At 46.0% G+C, this 15,733-nt stretch overlaps 2 protein-coding genes across 2 annotated transcripts in view; one reads left to right on the top strand and one right to left on the bottom strand.

Annotated features, from left to right (window-relative positions):
* Window positions 1–579: 579 nt before the first annotated feature.
* M421DRAFT_336177 (uncharacterized protein) lies at window positions 580–1,223 on the bottom strand. The gene has a single exon (XM_033589423.1). It carries the CDS (start codon window positions 781–783, stop codon window positions 589–591), a length of 195 nt encoding a protein of 64 aa, XP_033443135.1. The 5' UTR covers window positions 784–1,223; the 3' UTR covers window positions 580–588.
* Window positions 1,224–14,409: 13,186 nt separating this feature from the next.
* Window positions 14,410–15,733, top strand: part of M421DRAFT_336131 (uncharacterized protein) — a 2,417-nt gene continuing 1,093 nt past the window's right edge. Inside the window, exon 1 of the mRNA XM_033589422.1 lies at window positions 14,410–15,728. Within this exon, the coding sequence (XP_033443134.1) occupies window positions 14,712–15,728 (1,017 nt within the window). The 5' untranslated portion in view covers window positions 14,410–14,711. The remainder of the gene's footprint in view (window positions 15,729–15,733) is intronic.

The raw sequence follows: 15,733 nt of genomic DNA, 5'->3' as shown, positions 1-15,733 counted from the left end.
AAGCGTCGCACTGTGGGTGCTGCGCGTGGGGTTGATGCTGCTGAGCCTCCTGCAGCACCTCGCACCCACACCACGCGCAGCGGCCGAACAGCAACTCTATATAATTAATTTGTATGAGAGAATATTGTCGCAAAGGTCTATGGAGCAATCCACCACAAAATCTCGTGATAATGGCTATTGTATGCGGCTCTATAGCTTCATTTTTGCAGGTGCTCATTAAGGTGGTTCGGCGCATCACGCGAATCCGCGCATCACGCGCACGGACACGGTACAGTGTCCGTGCACCGAACGCCCGGAGTCACCGAACGCCCGCTCCGAGCCTGTACGGCCATCACGAATTTGAGGCTGTAGATCCACATACAATGGCTATTATCACGAGATATTATGGTGGATTTATTTATAGACCTGAGCAATAAAGTTTCTAATACAAAGTTACTGATATTTAGTGGCGGTGCGGCCACTGCGTGTGGTGATAGTTGGGCGTGGTGGAGGAGGCGTTGCAGGCTTTGGATGACTACGGGCACCCACACCTTGACGCGCAGGCTTCTGTTTAACTGTAGAAGCTTTTAAAGCTGTACAATTGCCTCTTTAGGATAATTTAAGAGCTTTCGCAGCGTTGTAAGCCTCTTTATTCTTGCGTCTTTGCTCTTTGCGCGCATCAATGCCTGCGCGTTCCTCAGCACGCTCATGATCAGGCACCTCTTTTGCCTTTGCAGCTGCTACACGCTTTTCTTCTGCAATCTTCTTAGTGTAGAGCTTGTTGGCAGCAGCTAAGTGCTTCATCTCTGCTTTTTTCAGATCATCTGCTTACTTCTCTTGTTCTGTAATAGCTATACAAGCGCGCGCCTCCCGGAAGGCCTGAGGAGACCACATTATTGCTCTACCATGATACTCCTGGTGCTGCTGTAAATCCATTTGCCCTACAGGCTGATTCTGACGCTTCTTCTTCTGGTATAGCTTCTTACGTATGCCATTCAGCTCGTTGTTAAGCAGCTCTACCTAGGTTGAGAGATGGTGGATAGTTTGACCCAGCTTCCGCGCGCCTGCACTGCGTGAATCTTTCACCTCTGCCTGAAGGGTAGTGCAAGCTTTGAGCCAGTCCTCTGCAGAATAAGCTGTAGAACTAGAGGAGACTGATTCTGAGCTGTCAGGGCTTGTGTGGCGGAATCTATTAAGTATAACGTTGGCGTTCACAGGGTTAGTTGGTTGGTTGGCTGGTATTCATTTTACGTCTAGTTGATGAGGATGAAGTCTATTATCTTGCCTCCTAAAGGGCATATACAACGTGCTAAGCTATAGAATTACAGTGCTACCACTACCTTAGAAAGTATTTCTTGCCTGCGCAGGTATTACTACTATTTTAGAACTACAGCTCCCTGTCTAGTTAGGGAGACTAAGCTATATATGTATATTAAGGGTAGATCCCTTGTGTGTGTTTAGAGGCAGTTAAGTGCTAGAGAAGTAGGAGAGAGGAAGAGTAGGAAGGAGAGTAAGGAAAGAGTATAGTTATTTGCTGCTGTTGCAGTATAGGGTAAGCTACTAGGGGCAGACCTTAGTGTAGTACTGTGTAAGTTAGACAAAGGCTTTAAAAGCCTCTAGATCCCTAATTAGCGCGGCAGTATACGCTAGGCTATTGCTCTAGCTAGATAGTGGTATAGAAGGTTTAAAGTGGCTATTAGCTAAAGGCTCCTAGGGTCTTGCAGTAGAGCGCAAGGTGCTCTAGCGTCTTATTACGTCTGTATAAATAGGTGTTGCAGCCAAAATAGAGGCAAAATGTACATACATTTGTACCCCTGAATTGGCTGGTAAAATAGGCATGATATCTGCTGCGACACACCCCCTCACGTCTAACTAGGACCGCATGATTGGAGGTGACACAACACAGCAGAATGCCTAATGTGCTGAGTAATAGATGAATCCTTCTTCGTGATGCTCTATTGCTGCAGATAGCACGCCAACAGAGCAGGTACCATGCCAAGGCTCGGCTATGGTCACCCATGGAACACGAAAATCCATTCAATCTTTGCTTGCGCAGCTTCAGCGTCAGGGCTCATAACTGTTGCAGCCAAAATAGAGGCAAAATGTACATACGTTTGTACCCCTGAATTGGCTGGTAAAATAGGCATGATATCTGCTGCGACAATAGGTAAGTGTTACATTGTTGTACCTAAACTTTTAGTAGTACTACGTGAAGTTGCTGTGTATAGATTAAATTAAGAGCAGTCTAGCTAGGGTAGCTCTTAGTAGGTCTAATTCACGTAGTCTACTGTAAAGTAAGTAGCATAGCTCCTATCTTCTATACTATGTAGAGAGGCTTTCTTTCTTCTTAGACTACTAGGTCTGCTGTGTATTGTGCAATATTTTGCAAGCAATAGATTTAATACCTGCTAGTGTATAAACAGCAGCCTTTCTAGTAGGGAGTAATGGGTAGTAGGCTTCTAGGTTTGCTAGCCTACATCAGGAAAAGTTTTTCCGTTGTCGAAATTAGGAAATCGTGGCATTGTACTGTGGGCAATAGTAGGACTTGTAGGCCTACAACAGTTATTTAATGTGTATTCAATGTCTAGCTAATTTCAAGCTAACAGCTCTAACAGTCCTAACAGCTGCAATAGCTACAATAACTCCTAATCCTGCTATAATAGTAGCTCTACTTAATAAACTAACGTACTCCACAAGCGAGCTGGCCACCCAAGCGAGCTGGCCACTTTTGCCAAGACCACACCGAACTTCACTCTCCCTGTAATGCCTCAACGCAACAACGTAAAAAAGCCTTTAAATGAAACATATATACAGCTTGCCCTCTAGGCTATTTAGCAAGACGCGACACTAAGCGTGCGACGCGCTGCAGCAATATACTAGGTCTCTTAAAGCACCCTAGGCACGCGCCTTACTAGAACCTCTTTATGACGCGATTGCAAGCCCAACATGATAAGGATGACTAGTACTAAGGAGGAGGTGATTGTCCAGCATGTATTGAAGCTATACGAGCGAGGATACCCACCCCGGCTTGCTGATGTGGAGGATATGGCCAATTCTCTGCTTGCTGAGCGCCACCAGCCCTACGTTAGCAAGAACTAGGCTGCCAACTTTGTAAAACATCAGCTAGAGCTTAAAGTTAAATTCAATTGCAAGTATAACTATAAGAGAGCTCTGTGTAAGGATCCTAAGGTAATTAGGGACTAGTTCTAACTAGTAGAGAATACTAAAGCTAAGTATAGCATACAAGATAAAGACACCTACAACTTTAATAAGTCTAGCTTTATAATAGGTGTTATATTAACAGGAGCTGTTGTTACAGGCTCTAAGCGTTGAGGGAGACTAAAGGCAGTGCAGCAGGGTGACTAAGAGTGGACCAGTATCATCTAAGGCATCTGCGCGAAGGGCTAGTCTATCCCACCCTTTATTATCTTCTCTAGCAAGCACTACCTCTCTGCCTAGTATAAGGAGCCTAGTATACCTAATAACTAGGTTCTTAATGTCTCTAACAACAGCTAGACTAATAACAAGCTTAGAGTTAAGTGGTTAAAGCACTTTAATAAGCACACAGAGGCGCGCACTGTTAGCAGCCATTAGCTGCTTATTCTAGACAGCCACGAGAGCCACAACTCAGTTGAATTCCACCAGTACTGCGAGGAACACAAGATTATTACCCTGTGTATGCCTCCACACTTGTCGCACCTACTGCAGCCACTTAACGTAGGCTGTTTTGCCCTGTTAAAGAAGGCCTATGGCCGCCAAGCTGAGCGGCTGATGCGCAGCAAGATTACTCACATCACTAAACTTGAGTTCTTGCTGTGCTTTAAAGCGGCTTTTGACGCCTTAATCACAGAGAGCAACATCTAGGGGGGATTTAGAGGTGCTAGCCTAGTCCTACTTAACCTAGAGGCTGTGCTATTAAAGCTTGAAGTACAGCTGCGCACGCCAACGCCACCTACTGTGGACAACAGTACGTAGGAGTCTAAAATACTAAGCAACACCCTAGAATTTAGGTCTTAATTAAAGCTAATTTAAGAGAGGATTTAGAGACACACTAATAGCTTGCTAATGTCTATAGTTAACACTCTTAATTAGCTCACTAAAGGCGCAGAGCTGATAGCGCATTCACTAGTTTTAGTGCGCAACCAGGTTGCTGACCTACAGGCAGCTAACAAGGCTGCCACACGTTGTAAATTACACAAAAGGAAGCAATTACAGCGAGAGGGGACTCTAGTCTTTGCTAAGGGAGTGTGGCTAACTACTCTAAAGGAGTTTAAGGCCTGTAGTGATAGGAAGAAGGCAAAGAAGAGGTTGCGTGTTGATAGGAGCACTCAGTCTCTAAGGCGCTGTGGCACATGTAGCAAGACAGGGCATAACGCGCGAACATGCAGTAAAGATACACAGAGTACTACAGACTAGTTTAGTATACTGTGTAGTATAATATATTATAGTTGTGTGCTGTAATGTTGCAAAGTAGGTGCAGTATTGGTGTGGTCTTGGCAAAAGTGGCCAGCTCGCTTGGGTGGCCAGCTCGCTTGTGGAGTACGTTATACTTTTATTATATTAATATACTACTATGTCTCCTCTTTAAGATAAGCTATTAAATAATATTATAGGCCTAGTAATAGAATAGTTATTAAGTGTAGAAGGTTTTAAGCTTAATATTCCTTACTAAGACACTAAGTTAAGATTCTTTGCTAGGGCTCTAGTAGCCTAAATATTAGAAAATATAAGAATATTATTTAAGAATAGTAGGTAAACCAAGAATTTTACGCCTAGGCCTGCCTATTCTGTAGTGTGTGCTTGTTAGCAGGTGCTTTGTTGTGTGCTGTTGCAGCTGCTACGTCGTGTGCTGTTGCAGCTGCAGCTGATACATTGTGTGCTGGCGCAGCTGCAGCTGCTATGGTGTGCTGTCGCAACTTCAAAACACAAACCTTTAACAAACAAACCTTCAACACTCTATAACTTGCGTTGTAGTAGGCCTACAATAATAATTTTTTGCTTATTTTAAAGCTACAATTTCGCTATATCTATATGTAAAATTTTGTAATTTTTAAATATTTAATGCTAGTGCTAGCACTAAGAGCAGCTATATAACAATATTATAACATTGTTTTAAGTTTATTAAATATAGGCACTTAGTATTTTAGCTGTTAGCAATATTAGCGCGAAATTAGGGCTGTTAGGCGCAAATTAGGGCTGTTGGGGCTGTTGAACAGCTGTTGCACGACCATGCCACAACTGTCAGCAACAGCTAGTCTAGGCTGGATTTTGAAAAACTTTTCCCGATGTATTGGCTGCTTTGTTTCCTTTAATGCCTAGATGTCTAGGGGCCCATTTGACAGAGACGTCGTGTGTCTCTATAGCACTATAGCACTCTAGGAAGGCCTATTAAGAGGTAGGGGATGCGCTGCCCTTTAGGCACTATAACTAAGGTGCTGTCTATGCACAGCCAGATTTAGCAAGTGTTGAGGGCTAGTTATCTTATAATATGCTAGAGGACCCTCTATACTCCTACTACTTCTACGTTAAAGTTGTGTAAGGTAGGGTAGAGTAATCCATGTCTAGTCTACAGTTGTTTTCTGCCCTATTACACTGCAAAGCTGTAGGTAACCTACTTTTCTCCTTCCTTTGTGTACTGTTTAGAGCTATCTAAAAAGATAGTAATATCTAATAGTAGGAGCTAAGCCTACTATTCTTTAAATACCTTAGCTACTATCTTTTTATCTATTCTAAGTATTAGGTCTGTTTAGTAGCTAGGTAAGTAGTAAGGGGATGTTAGTATTGTCCTAGGTATCTTAGGCAGAAGAGATCCTAGATACTAGAATTTGGTCTGCATTTGTTGCAGCTTTCTAGCTATCTAGCCTATGCTCATTCTTACAGCTACTGTGCAGCTAGCTAGTGGGTGTTCTGCATCTATAGTGCGTAGATAGGTTGCAAAACAGAGTTTAGCTTCTTCTAGCGCAGTAGCAGCTGAAGGTAGTCTGGCGTCTTAGAAGAGAGTAGCAGTAGGGGTTGTTCACTACACTAGGAGGATGCCTCTTACTGCTATCGCTAGTGTTTTGTCTGTAACAGCTATGTGCTACCTAACATAGGTGCTAACTTATGCTAGTCTGCTAGGTTTAAGTATACATAGAGGTTTAGTTTAGCCTCTGTACTAGCACTCAGCCCTATACAGAAGAGACAGGTATACGCAGGCTATAGTGGCCTTGCAGAGGGAGCTAGCTAGTGGTCTGTGGGCCAAGTTTGCTAGGCTGCGGATGTAATAGGCTACCTTGGCCGCCTTTGCATTGTGCTGTAACGGTCTAGACTCGAAAGCTAAAGAAGAGCTAGAGCTAGCCGGTTACATTAGCTTAGCCGGCTTGGCTTAAGCTAGATATATATTATCTACGCAGTTAACTAGACGTCTAGTTAACTTGTGCATGCTATTTAGCAAAAGCTGTTAGGAAGTAGATATCCTTAATTGGCCTTTGGCCAGACTACTACATGTGCGTGGCTACATGCCGCTTAAAGGTGAGCTTGCAGTTAAACTAGATCCCTAGCTATTAGAGGGCTGGCTAGGTTCTTAACCTGCTTAGTAAGATTAGATTAACTGTAAGCTACTTGTCTACCACACAGGGTGGCGCGTAGCTGCTCTTTTGTTAGGTAAGGTGGATTATTTCTTGTTTTTCTGGCGCGAAGGTGACCTTGTTAGCTGTGCCCTCCCTGCATCTATCGAAATATACATTACATAAGCGTATCTCTACTGTTTAAGGAGCTAGAAGCAAAAACAAAAAAAAGCCTACTCTACCCATCCGCCAGCCTACCTTTACCTCACCACAGCTAATGTTATAAAGGAGAAGTCTCCTACTAAGTTAGTAAGAAGCATTGTTACGCAAGGGCGTTAGTTGCTTCTAGTGCCCTACTATCTAGCGTGTTGACTGCATCCAATAAGGAGCTCTTCCTTGCTAAGATGCTTACCTTTCTGCAGACTGTCACTAAGCGCAGCTCTAAGTTTGCCTTAGACGCATCTTTGCCTAATCTAGAGGCTTGCATTAACAATGTGTTTCTGTCACGGAGCCTGTGGGACTCTACTCAGGTGATCGAAAGTATTTGATCAGTGGCTATCTATCCTATCACGAAAGTAAGGTTTATATACATAGGAAATATGTGTGGATCACGTGATCCTGGATAAGCGAGCAGCTGGCCGATTATCCGGTAGCTCGTTAACGAAGAACGGATGAAACGAGCTTCTGGTCTAGACCCGGAGGTGCTCGTCCCGGTTTATCCGGGCCGGCAAGCTCCACACCCTCAATTGAGGTGCTCGATCGTGTGACAGTTTCACTATTAGGTTTGTATCTTTAATAGCAAGCTGTTCTGTAAGTCCTGCTGTAATAAGAAGCACACTTGCTACAAGGTATATCCTCTATTTCTACTAAATAGCTTCTAATAACGTACTCCACAAGCGAGTGGCTCACACAAGCGAGTGGCTCACACAAGCGAGTGGCTCACTTTTGCCAAGACCACACCAAACTTCACTCTACCTACAATGCCTCAACGTAACAACACAATCAAACCCTCAAAGGAAGCAGGAGTACAGCTTGCTCTTCAGGCTATCTATTAAGACGCGACACTCTCTTAGCAACGCGCTGCAGCCATCTACAACGTGTCTTAAAGGACACTTAGTCACTAACTTGCTAGAACCTCTCCACAACGCGATTGCAAGCCTAACATAATTAAGATAACTAACGTAGATTATCACCGAGCCAGCCATATCACCGAACCGGCCATTTTCTCTTAGCACAACTAACACAAGTTACTGCAACTACAACTACTTACTATTAAACAGTGACCTAGCATACTGCGTGCTTGCATTAGATTTAGAAGATGTTTCTATACCCTCCTAGCACGTTTGTGCGTTGTGTCTAGTTTTACTGCAGTTCCTACAGCGCTGAACAGTTGACTAAGCTCCTAGTTAACCACCTCTACCCTAAGTCTTCTTAGATAGCTGAGCTGCTACACACGCCTTAGCAGCTACCCGCGATGCTGCTAGGCCATACTTAAGTGTGCCACTATGCTGAATCTGCTTTCTCTTACGTGATTTTCTCTTAGTTATTACTACTAATTGCTCTTCAAGCTCTTGCATGCGGGCCTTAATAAGGACGTTTTTGTGCAGCATCTCTTTAGCCCCTTTTACAAGCTTTAAGAACCCCTCTTGCGCTGCACTTAGTAATTGTTAGAAGGAGTTGCTTATAAGCTTAGATTAAGACCTAAACTTGTGTGTATTGCTTAGTGTCTTAGATTACCACAGCGTTTTAGGTAGAGGTACTGCTAGTAGGGTATGCAGCTGCACTTTAAGGCAATCTAACACTACCTACGCATTAGTAGGAACAAGCCCTAATACCTTAAAGGCCTTTTAGCAGTTAACCTTTGTAAACATATTAAGGAACACGTCCCTAAAGGCTAGTAGGAAGCCTTCCTTATTAATATAGAAGATGTGTTAGCATGCTAAGTCTTAAATATATTAGGAGTACTTACGCTTTAACAGCAAGAAACAGACTATTTTAAGTAGCTAGAGGATGTGTAATAAGTAAGGTAGCATGCAGAGAGTAAGGATTTAGTTCTCTAGGCAATAGTCCTTAAACTCCTAGTTAAGATAGCTCTTATAGCTGTCTAAGATAAGCAGCCTATACACTCCTACCTAACGCGTCTTTATATGCGTGTTAAAGTGCTTTAACTACTTAAGGCTAAGCATGTTGTTTGTCTAACTGTTCTTAGAGACTAAGAGCTTCTAATTGTAGGGTATATCTGTCTCCTTATACTAGGCAGAGATGTGGACGCGTCCTTTGTAGATAATAAAAGGCGGGGTTGCATACCCAGCAGCGCAGATGCTCTAGATAACAGTAACCCACTCGCAATTACCTAGCTGAACAAGCTCTAGCCAAGCACGTCTCTCTAAGCCTGTTACAACCTTTAAAGACAAAGCAACGCCTATCTAGAACCTAGTTTTATTAAAGTTGTGCACGTTGTTGTTGCAAACGCTATACTTAACTTAAGTATCCTCTACTAGCTTAAACCACGCGCTAATTATCTTAGGATCTTCCTGTAGTATCCTCTGTCTATCCTTAGCTTAATTAAAGGCTATTTTAAGCTTGTCTAAACGCGTCACAAGCCTGCTAGCCTATAGTTTGCTAACAGGCTCTTCACCACGCACACTAAGTATCTTATTAGCCATATCTGCCACCTTACATAGCTAGGGCGCAAATCCTCGCGAATTAAGGTTAAGTATATACTAGATAATTGTCTGCTCCTCTAGTATAGTAAGTTTCTAGCAATTAGCGCGTATATCTAGTCAAAACATAATATTGCAAAGGCAATTAGAGACCTGCTAATAAGGTATGTTCAACGCTCTAGCAGCGCTGCAGATACTGCAAAATTGGCTAGCGTAGAAGGCCTAGATAGCAAGGATAACTCTGCCTTCTCTAGTAGTATTCTAAAGTTGTTGTTGTTAAGGCATGTTGTGTTAGGGTAAAAGGTGGTCGTGCCAAGAGAAAGTGGCCGGTTCGGTGATATAGCCGGCTCGGTGATAATCTACGTTAGCACTAAAGAGGAGGTAATTATCTAGCACGTGTTAAGGCTAGATAAGCAAGGATTCTCACCCTAACTCACTAATGTAGAGGGTATAGCTAATTCTCTGCCTGCTAAGCGCTACTAGACCCCTATTAGCAAGAACTAGGCTACTAACTTTGTTAAACGTTAGCTAGAGCTTAAAGTTAAGTTTAATTATAAGTATAACTACAAGAGAGCGCTATATAAGGATCCTAAGGTAATTAGTAACTAGTTCTAGCTTATAGAGAATACTAAAGCTAAGTATAGTATCCTAGATAAAGACACCTACAACTTTAATAAATCTAGCTTTATAATAGGCGTTATATCTACTAGTGCTGTTGTTACAGGCTCTGAGCGTTAAGGGAGACCAAAGACAGTGCAGCAGGGCAACTAAGAGTAGACTAGCATTATCTAAGGCATCTGCACAAAGGGCTAGTCTATCCTACCCTTTATTATCCTCTCTAGCAAGCACTACCTCTTAGCCTAGTACAAGGAGCCTAGTATACCTAATAACTAGGTTATTAGTGTCTCTAACAGCAGCTAGACTAACAATAAGCTTAGAGTTAAGTAGTTAAAGTACTTTAATAAGCACATAAAGGCGCGCACTATTGGCAGCTACTAACTGCTTATTCTAGACGGCCACAAGAGCCACAACTTAGTTAAATTCCACTAGTACTGTAAGGAGCACAAGATTATCACTCTGTGTATGCCCCCACACTCATCCTATCTGCTACAGCTGCTTGACGTGGGTTGTTTCTCCCTATTAAAGAAGGCCTATAGCCGCCAAGCCAAGCAGCTGATGCAGAGCAAGATCACTCACATCACTAAACTTAAGTTCTTGCTGTGCTTCAAAGCTGCTTTTAATGCTTCAATTACTAAGAGCAACATCTAGGGAGGATTCAGAGGCGCTGGCCTAGTCCTATTTAACCTAGAGGCTGTGATATTAAAGCTTAAAGTACAGCTACGCACGCTAACACTACCTATTATAGACAACAGCATGTAGGAGTCTAAGACACTAAGCAACACCCTAGAATTTAGGTCTTAATTAAAGCTAATTTAAGAGAGGATCTAGAGACACGCTAATAGCTTACTAATATTAATAGTTAACGCCCTTAATTAGCTTACTAAAGGCGCAGAGCTAATAGCACATTTACTAGTTTTAGTGCGCAACTAGGTTGCTAACCTTTAGGTAGCTAACAAGGCTGCTATACGCTATAAATTACACAAAAGAAAGCAATTATAGCAAGATAGGGTATTAACCTTTGCTAAGGGAGTGTGGCTAACTACTCTAAAGGAGTTTAAGGCCTGTAGTAATAGGAAGAAGGCAAAGAAGAGAGGAGGCGCTAATAGCAGCACTTAGTTATTAAGACACTGTAGCATATGTGGCAAGGCAGGGCATAACAGGACAACGTGTAAGAAAGATGCGCAAAGTACTGTAGATTAGTGCAATATACTGTGTAGTACATGATATTGTTGTTGTGTGCTGTAATATTGTAAAGTAGTTGTAGTGTTGGTGTAGTCTTGGCAAAAGTGAGCCACTCGCTTGTGTGAGCCACTCGCTTGTGGAGTACGTTAATGTTGTTAAGTTGTTTTGCAGCCTCACTGTAAGCCCTTTAAACCTCGTTGACGAGTATCTCAACTAACCCGAGAGGATGTGCTGCATACTCATTTGCTCGATGCCGCTATCTTGTTTGCAGCAGCGGCCCAGGGCGAAGACACATCACCACTCTAGGTTGATTAGCTGCCACAAAAGCTCGGACTTCCCAAGAACCTGCGGTCTTCACGAGAAGAGCTTTGTGTTACACTTAGAGATCTGCTGGGCCTCCCTGATGAGATCGACCGATTACTGGGCAAGCACGAGGGTACTGACAGCGACGGCTTCGACGATGGTATGAAGACAGCATCGAACGAGACAGCATCGAACGATGTAGATCCGACTTTTGATGCGCATGATCTACTGTGCCGCTTCCAAGGATCGAACGCCGCGCCATTCTTTGGCCCTGTCGCAGATGCCACAATTCCTTGTGCTTCTTTCGATCAGCTCCTGGAGATGAAACATGAGCATGCAGAAATTATTGCTCGTAGCTCGGACGTGTCGATTGATGGACACGCAGATGGAACCGAGGACGAGATGCATGTAAGAGTCGACGATATTGATCCTGACGTACGTCTAAACGTTATCGGTGCTGCTGGCAATCAATTGCTAACACTCCTTACCGCTCAGCCCACCGACTATGGTATAGTGACCACCACAAAATATGTGACGACTGTCTAGGAAGAGAATGAGCCGTAGTCGGCTGCATCTAGCTTTTCGATCGACTTCGCAAATCATCGCTGTTTCCCAGAGTGCTTCGAGTGGCGACGAGAGAGCCTCATCGACTACGAAGGGGAACTCCTCCAATGTGAAACAGGTGCGGGGATCTTTGACGGCTACTTCACTGACGACATTTGGACCAACGCACCAGAGCTTGATCTTACAATGACAATCAGCCGATCATCTTTCCACAATTTGTGGATCATGTTAAGCTTGAGCTACTCAAAACTCCACCACCTATATCGAAGCTATGTGAGCTCAGTCGTTCGCCGTTACTGATGTCAAGCGAAAGATACATCCATTGATCGACAGTTCGTAAACCTTGTATTCACCGAGCGCTTAGGTGATTCCATTAATGTGGCAGTGAGTCACATGCTAGCACTCGACCAGCTCGATTCGATCGTTAATTGAAACCGAACAACAATGAGTACGAGGACATCGATATTGCCGTTGTGGACTGTTGAGGGAGGAGTTCAACGGGGAAACTCCGTAGCAGCAGTGTTGATACGGTAACAATATAGTTGCAAGTTGAGTGGATTCAGGCTCTAGAGCACGACGTGCCGGCAGATCATGCCGTGATTTGGTGCTGGTGGTGTTGCTTCGTCGTATCAACTCTGTTTGATAGAGAAATCCGAAGCGGTTCCGGCAGCGATTCTTCGCGCACGCCATCAAATCTGCATCGCCCGTTCCTTCACCTAATATCAGTTGCTTCAGCGCCAAAATTTTCCCCCACTGGGTTATGTGGGACGATGAAAAGTTTCGTGGAAAATCGAGGCTGCAGAGTTTTGCCGCTGCTGCTACTGTCGGTAGCACTTGCAGGACGGCGTGTCAACAAGGCGCGATGACGATGTTGAACTACTGCTGGACTTTTCGTGTACATAAGTCAGCCCCAGAAAGGTTAGTCTTCACACCAGTGTCTATTTTTGGTGCAGAGCGCGACCAGGTTCAGGTTTTCGTTCGACCTTGTGGTGAAGCTGGGGAGAGCATGCGGGACAATAGACCCTATAAGCTCATCAAGCCAGCCAAAGGCAGTCGATTTGTTGTAGCTGTGTCAGCCGAACGAGAGTGTGAGGTGGTCTCGTACAGCATCTGAGCCGCTGTTTGTCCCCAGCCATTCACTTGATGCTGCTCGGAGCATTGCTGTAAAGCCGACATCTCCTGCACGAGACTGGGCGGCGCTCCCTCATGTGACGAGTGGTTCTCCAGTTGGATTGACCCTTTGACGAAGCGTTGGGCATCTCGCATCGCGACTCATCTGCTCGTAATCACCTACGTCTGTAAGACACATTTTATCTTGGTTGTCAGCACAGTGATGGCTGGTTCGATCTGTGGTCAAAAGCTGGCCCGTTGTATAAGCTGGCCTTGGTAAATCTAGACTCCACTGCCTTGGGATGTTCTCCGCCTGGTCAGAAGCTTGTGGTAACTAAGCATTTGCCCCTTTCGGCGGGTTCTGACTCCTGAGCATGGGGTGAACATGCACAGCGAAGATTACCTACCGCGATCTTTATGCAGCCACTCGCGGGGTTTGTGTGGTCCATCCTCTCTGGACGTTTTGTGGGGCACAGGTAGGGGGGCCATTATCAGCCAACGGAATACGACGAAACCCCCACCAGACGCGCTGTTATCTGCATTACGGGCAGGCGGATACGGGTCCACCAGTAGTGGCAGTAAAGAGGCCCAACATTGAACAAAAAGTTCTGCTTGTTCGCGTTCGACTCCCGTGTCTCAGAGAAAATGCTGATGGCGGATATTTGGGTTTGTGAGGCTGCATCTGAGTGTGGCTGCTCAGCCCACTGCTGGTGCTGATTATTCGACAAATCGGGATACCCCAGCAGCCGTAGTGTAACGCTCACGTCAACACAACCATGCATCGCATCGCCATAACGGTGATGGCGCATTGCTTGTTTTGCGCGTAGCTTGCTTAATCGGTTAAAGACATGGCCTCGTACACTAATGCGGGTCAGAATAAGTGGCGATAGTCAGGGCAAGAGTCAATATTTGGAAAATAAGCGGATGAGTATCTCCGACTGACAGACGGCGCAGAGAGGGCCCACTGCTGTCACCAGCCGGATGCAGAATGGTCGCAGAACTTGCGAAAAAGCTTTGGACAGGAAAGGCGGGGAAAGGGCTGCGTCGGCCAACACCATAGCGCCGGCGATCTCATGAACGTTGCGGTTAGCCACAGCCGCCAGCCCAGAGCCGAGGGAGAACATGGCGGCAGCGGTGGTAGCTCCGGAACGAAGAGTCGTCATTTCGTGGATTCGGGAGTCGGGAGTTGTGCAGGGCGCTGGTGTGTTGTGACGACCGCAAGTGAGGTGACAGTCGCCGTAGAGTGCCGATGAGTGGACTATAAGCATGCGCTAACACCCAAATGAGCAAGACAAAACCATAAATAGACACAGCCGGTCCAGACGCCTCCTTGCCGCCATGACCAAAAGGAGGTAGGGCTGTGTCTTCCGCCACGCCGCTCCTGACCAGGTATTGTGCTGCTAGAGCAATCCAATTTGAGCATCGACACTATTGATGTACCGTGCCCATCGTGTTCCCAAGATGGAACCTCGTGTTGTGTCCAAGATGTCACTTCGTAAGTAACTGAGCGTTGGCCATGGCGACGTCAGCTATCAGACAAGCGTGCGGATGCTCAGGAGGTTCTCAGTACCTATATAACTTTCCTTCGTCCTCGCTCTAATACATCTCATCACAGCATCAGTTTTTTAATCACTACCTTCGCTTTCCTAGCTTTCTCAAGACAGACACTCTCGCTTCAGTCTATCTCCAGATTTCTTGTACTTAATACTTAATCTTCGAAAACAACGGTCAATTCGTCTTCAAGATGCGTTACTCTTTCGTCGCTGCGGCCATCATCGGCGCCGTTGCTGCCTCTCCCGTCGCCGAGTACGGCTACCAAGTAAACCAGCCCTCCAGCAGCGCGCCTGTCTACCCTGAGTACCCTGTTGCAACTCCTAGCTCTTCGAAGCCAGTTGTGCCGGTTGTCCCTTCGAGCTCCGTTCCTATGATCCCCTCGAGCTCCATGCCTGTCGTTCCAGCAAGCTCCGTCCCCGTGGTCTCTTCAAGCTCTGTTCCCGTGGTCCCAGCCAGCTCCACGCCCTGCTCGAGCAGCTCTGTGCCATCCATCCCAGCCACCTCTTCGATGCCAGTTGTCCCAACCAGCTCTGCTCCCGGCTACCCTGTAAACACCCCCAGCAGCTCCGTTCCTTTCTTCGGAGTCACCACGAGCGTTCCGGGTGGATGCAACCCAGCCCACCCAGGATCCTGCCCTACCCCCAGCAGCTCGGTTCCTTTCCTCGGAGTCACCACGAGCGTTCCGGGTGGATGCAACCCAGCTCACCCAGGATCCTGCCCCACCCCCAGCAGCTCGGTTCCTTTCCTCGGAGTCACCACAAGCGTTCCGGGTGGATGTAACCCCGCTCATCCCGGCAGCTGCCCGACCCCTTCCCCATCGCACCCCGGCGAGACCTCTTCGATTCCTTCTATTCCTACCACGAAGGCCCTGACCACCTTCACCACCACCACTGTCTGTCCCGTCACTGAGACTCACGGCACCTCGGTCATCACAACCTTGACCACCAGCACCGTCACCATCACCTCTTGCAAGGGAGGCTGCCATGAGTACGAGACCACTGCCGTCCCCCCGAAGCCCACTGGCGAGGCTCCCAAGCCTTCCGTCTCTGTTGATATTCCTCAGTACACCCCCGTTCCTGCCAACGGCCCTTCCGTCGCCGTCGGTATTCCTCAGTACACCCCCGTTCCTGCCAACGGCCCTTCCGTCGCCGTCGGTATTCCTCAGTACACTCCTGTCCCTGTCCAGGGCAACAAGCCTTCCGTGGCCGTCGG

Source organism: Didymella exigua, assembly GCF_010094145.1.
Source record: "Didymella exigua CBS 183.55 unplaced genomic scaffold M421scaffold_58, whole genome shotgun sequence".
Lineage (NCBI taxonomy): Eukaryota > Fungi > Ascomycota > Dothideomycetes > Pleosporales > Didymellaceae > Didymella > Didymella exigua.
The sequence above is the reverse complement of the archived record's forward strand: the minus strand, read 5'-3'. Positions and strand labels throughout refer to the sequence as shown.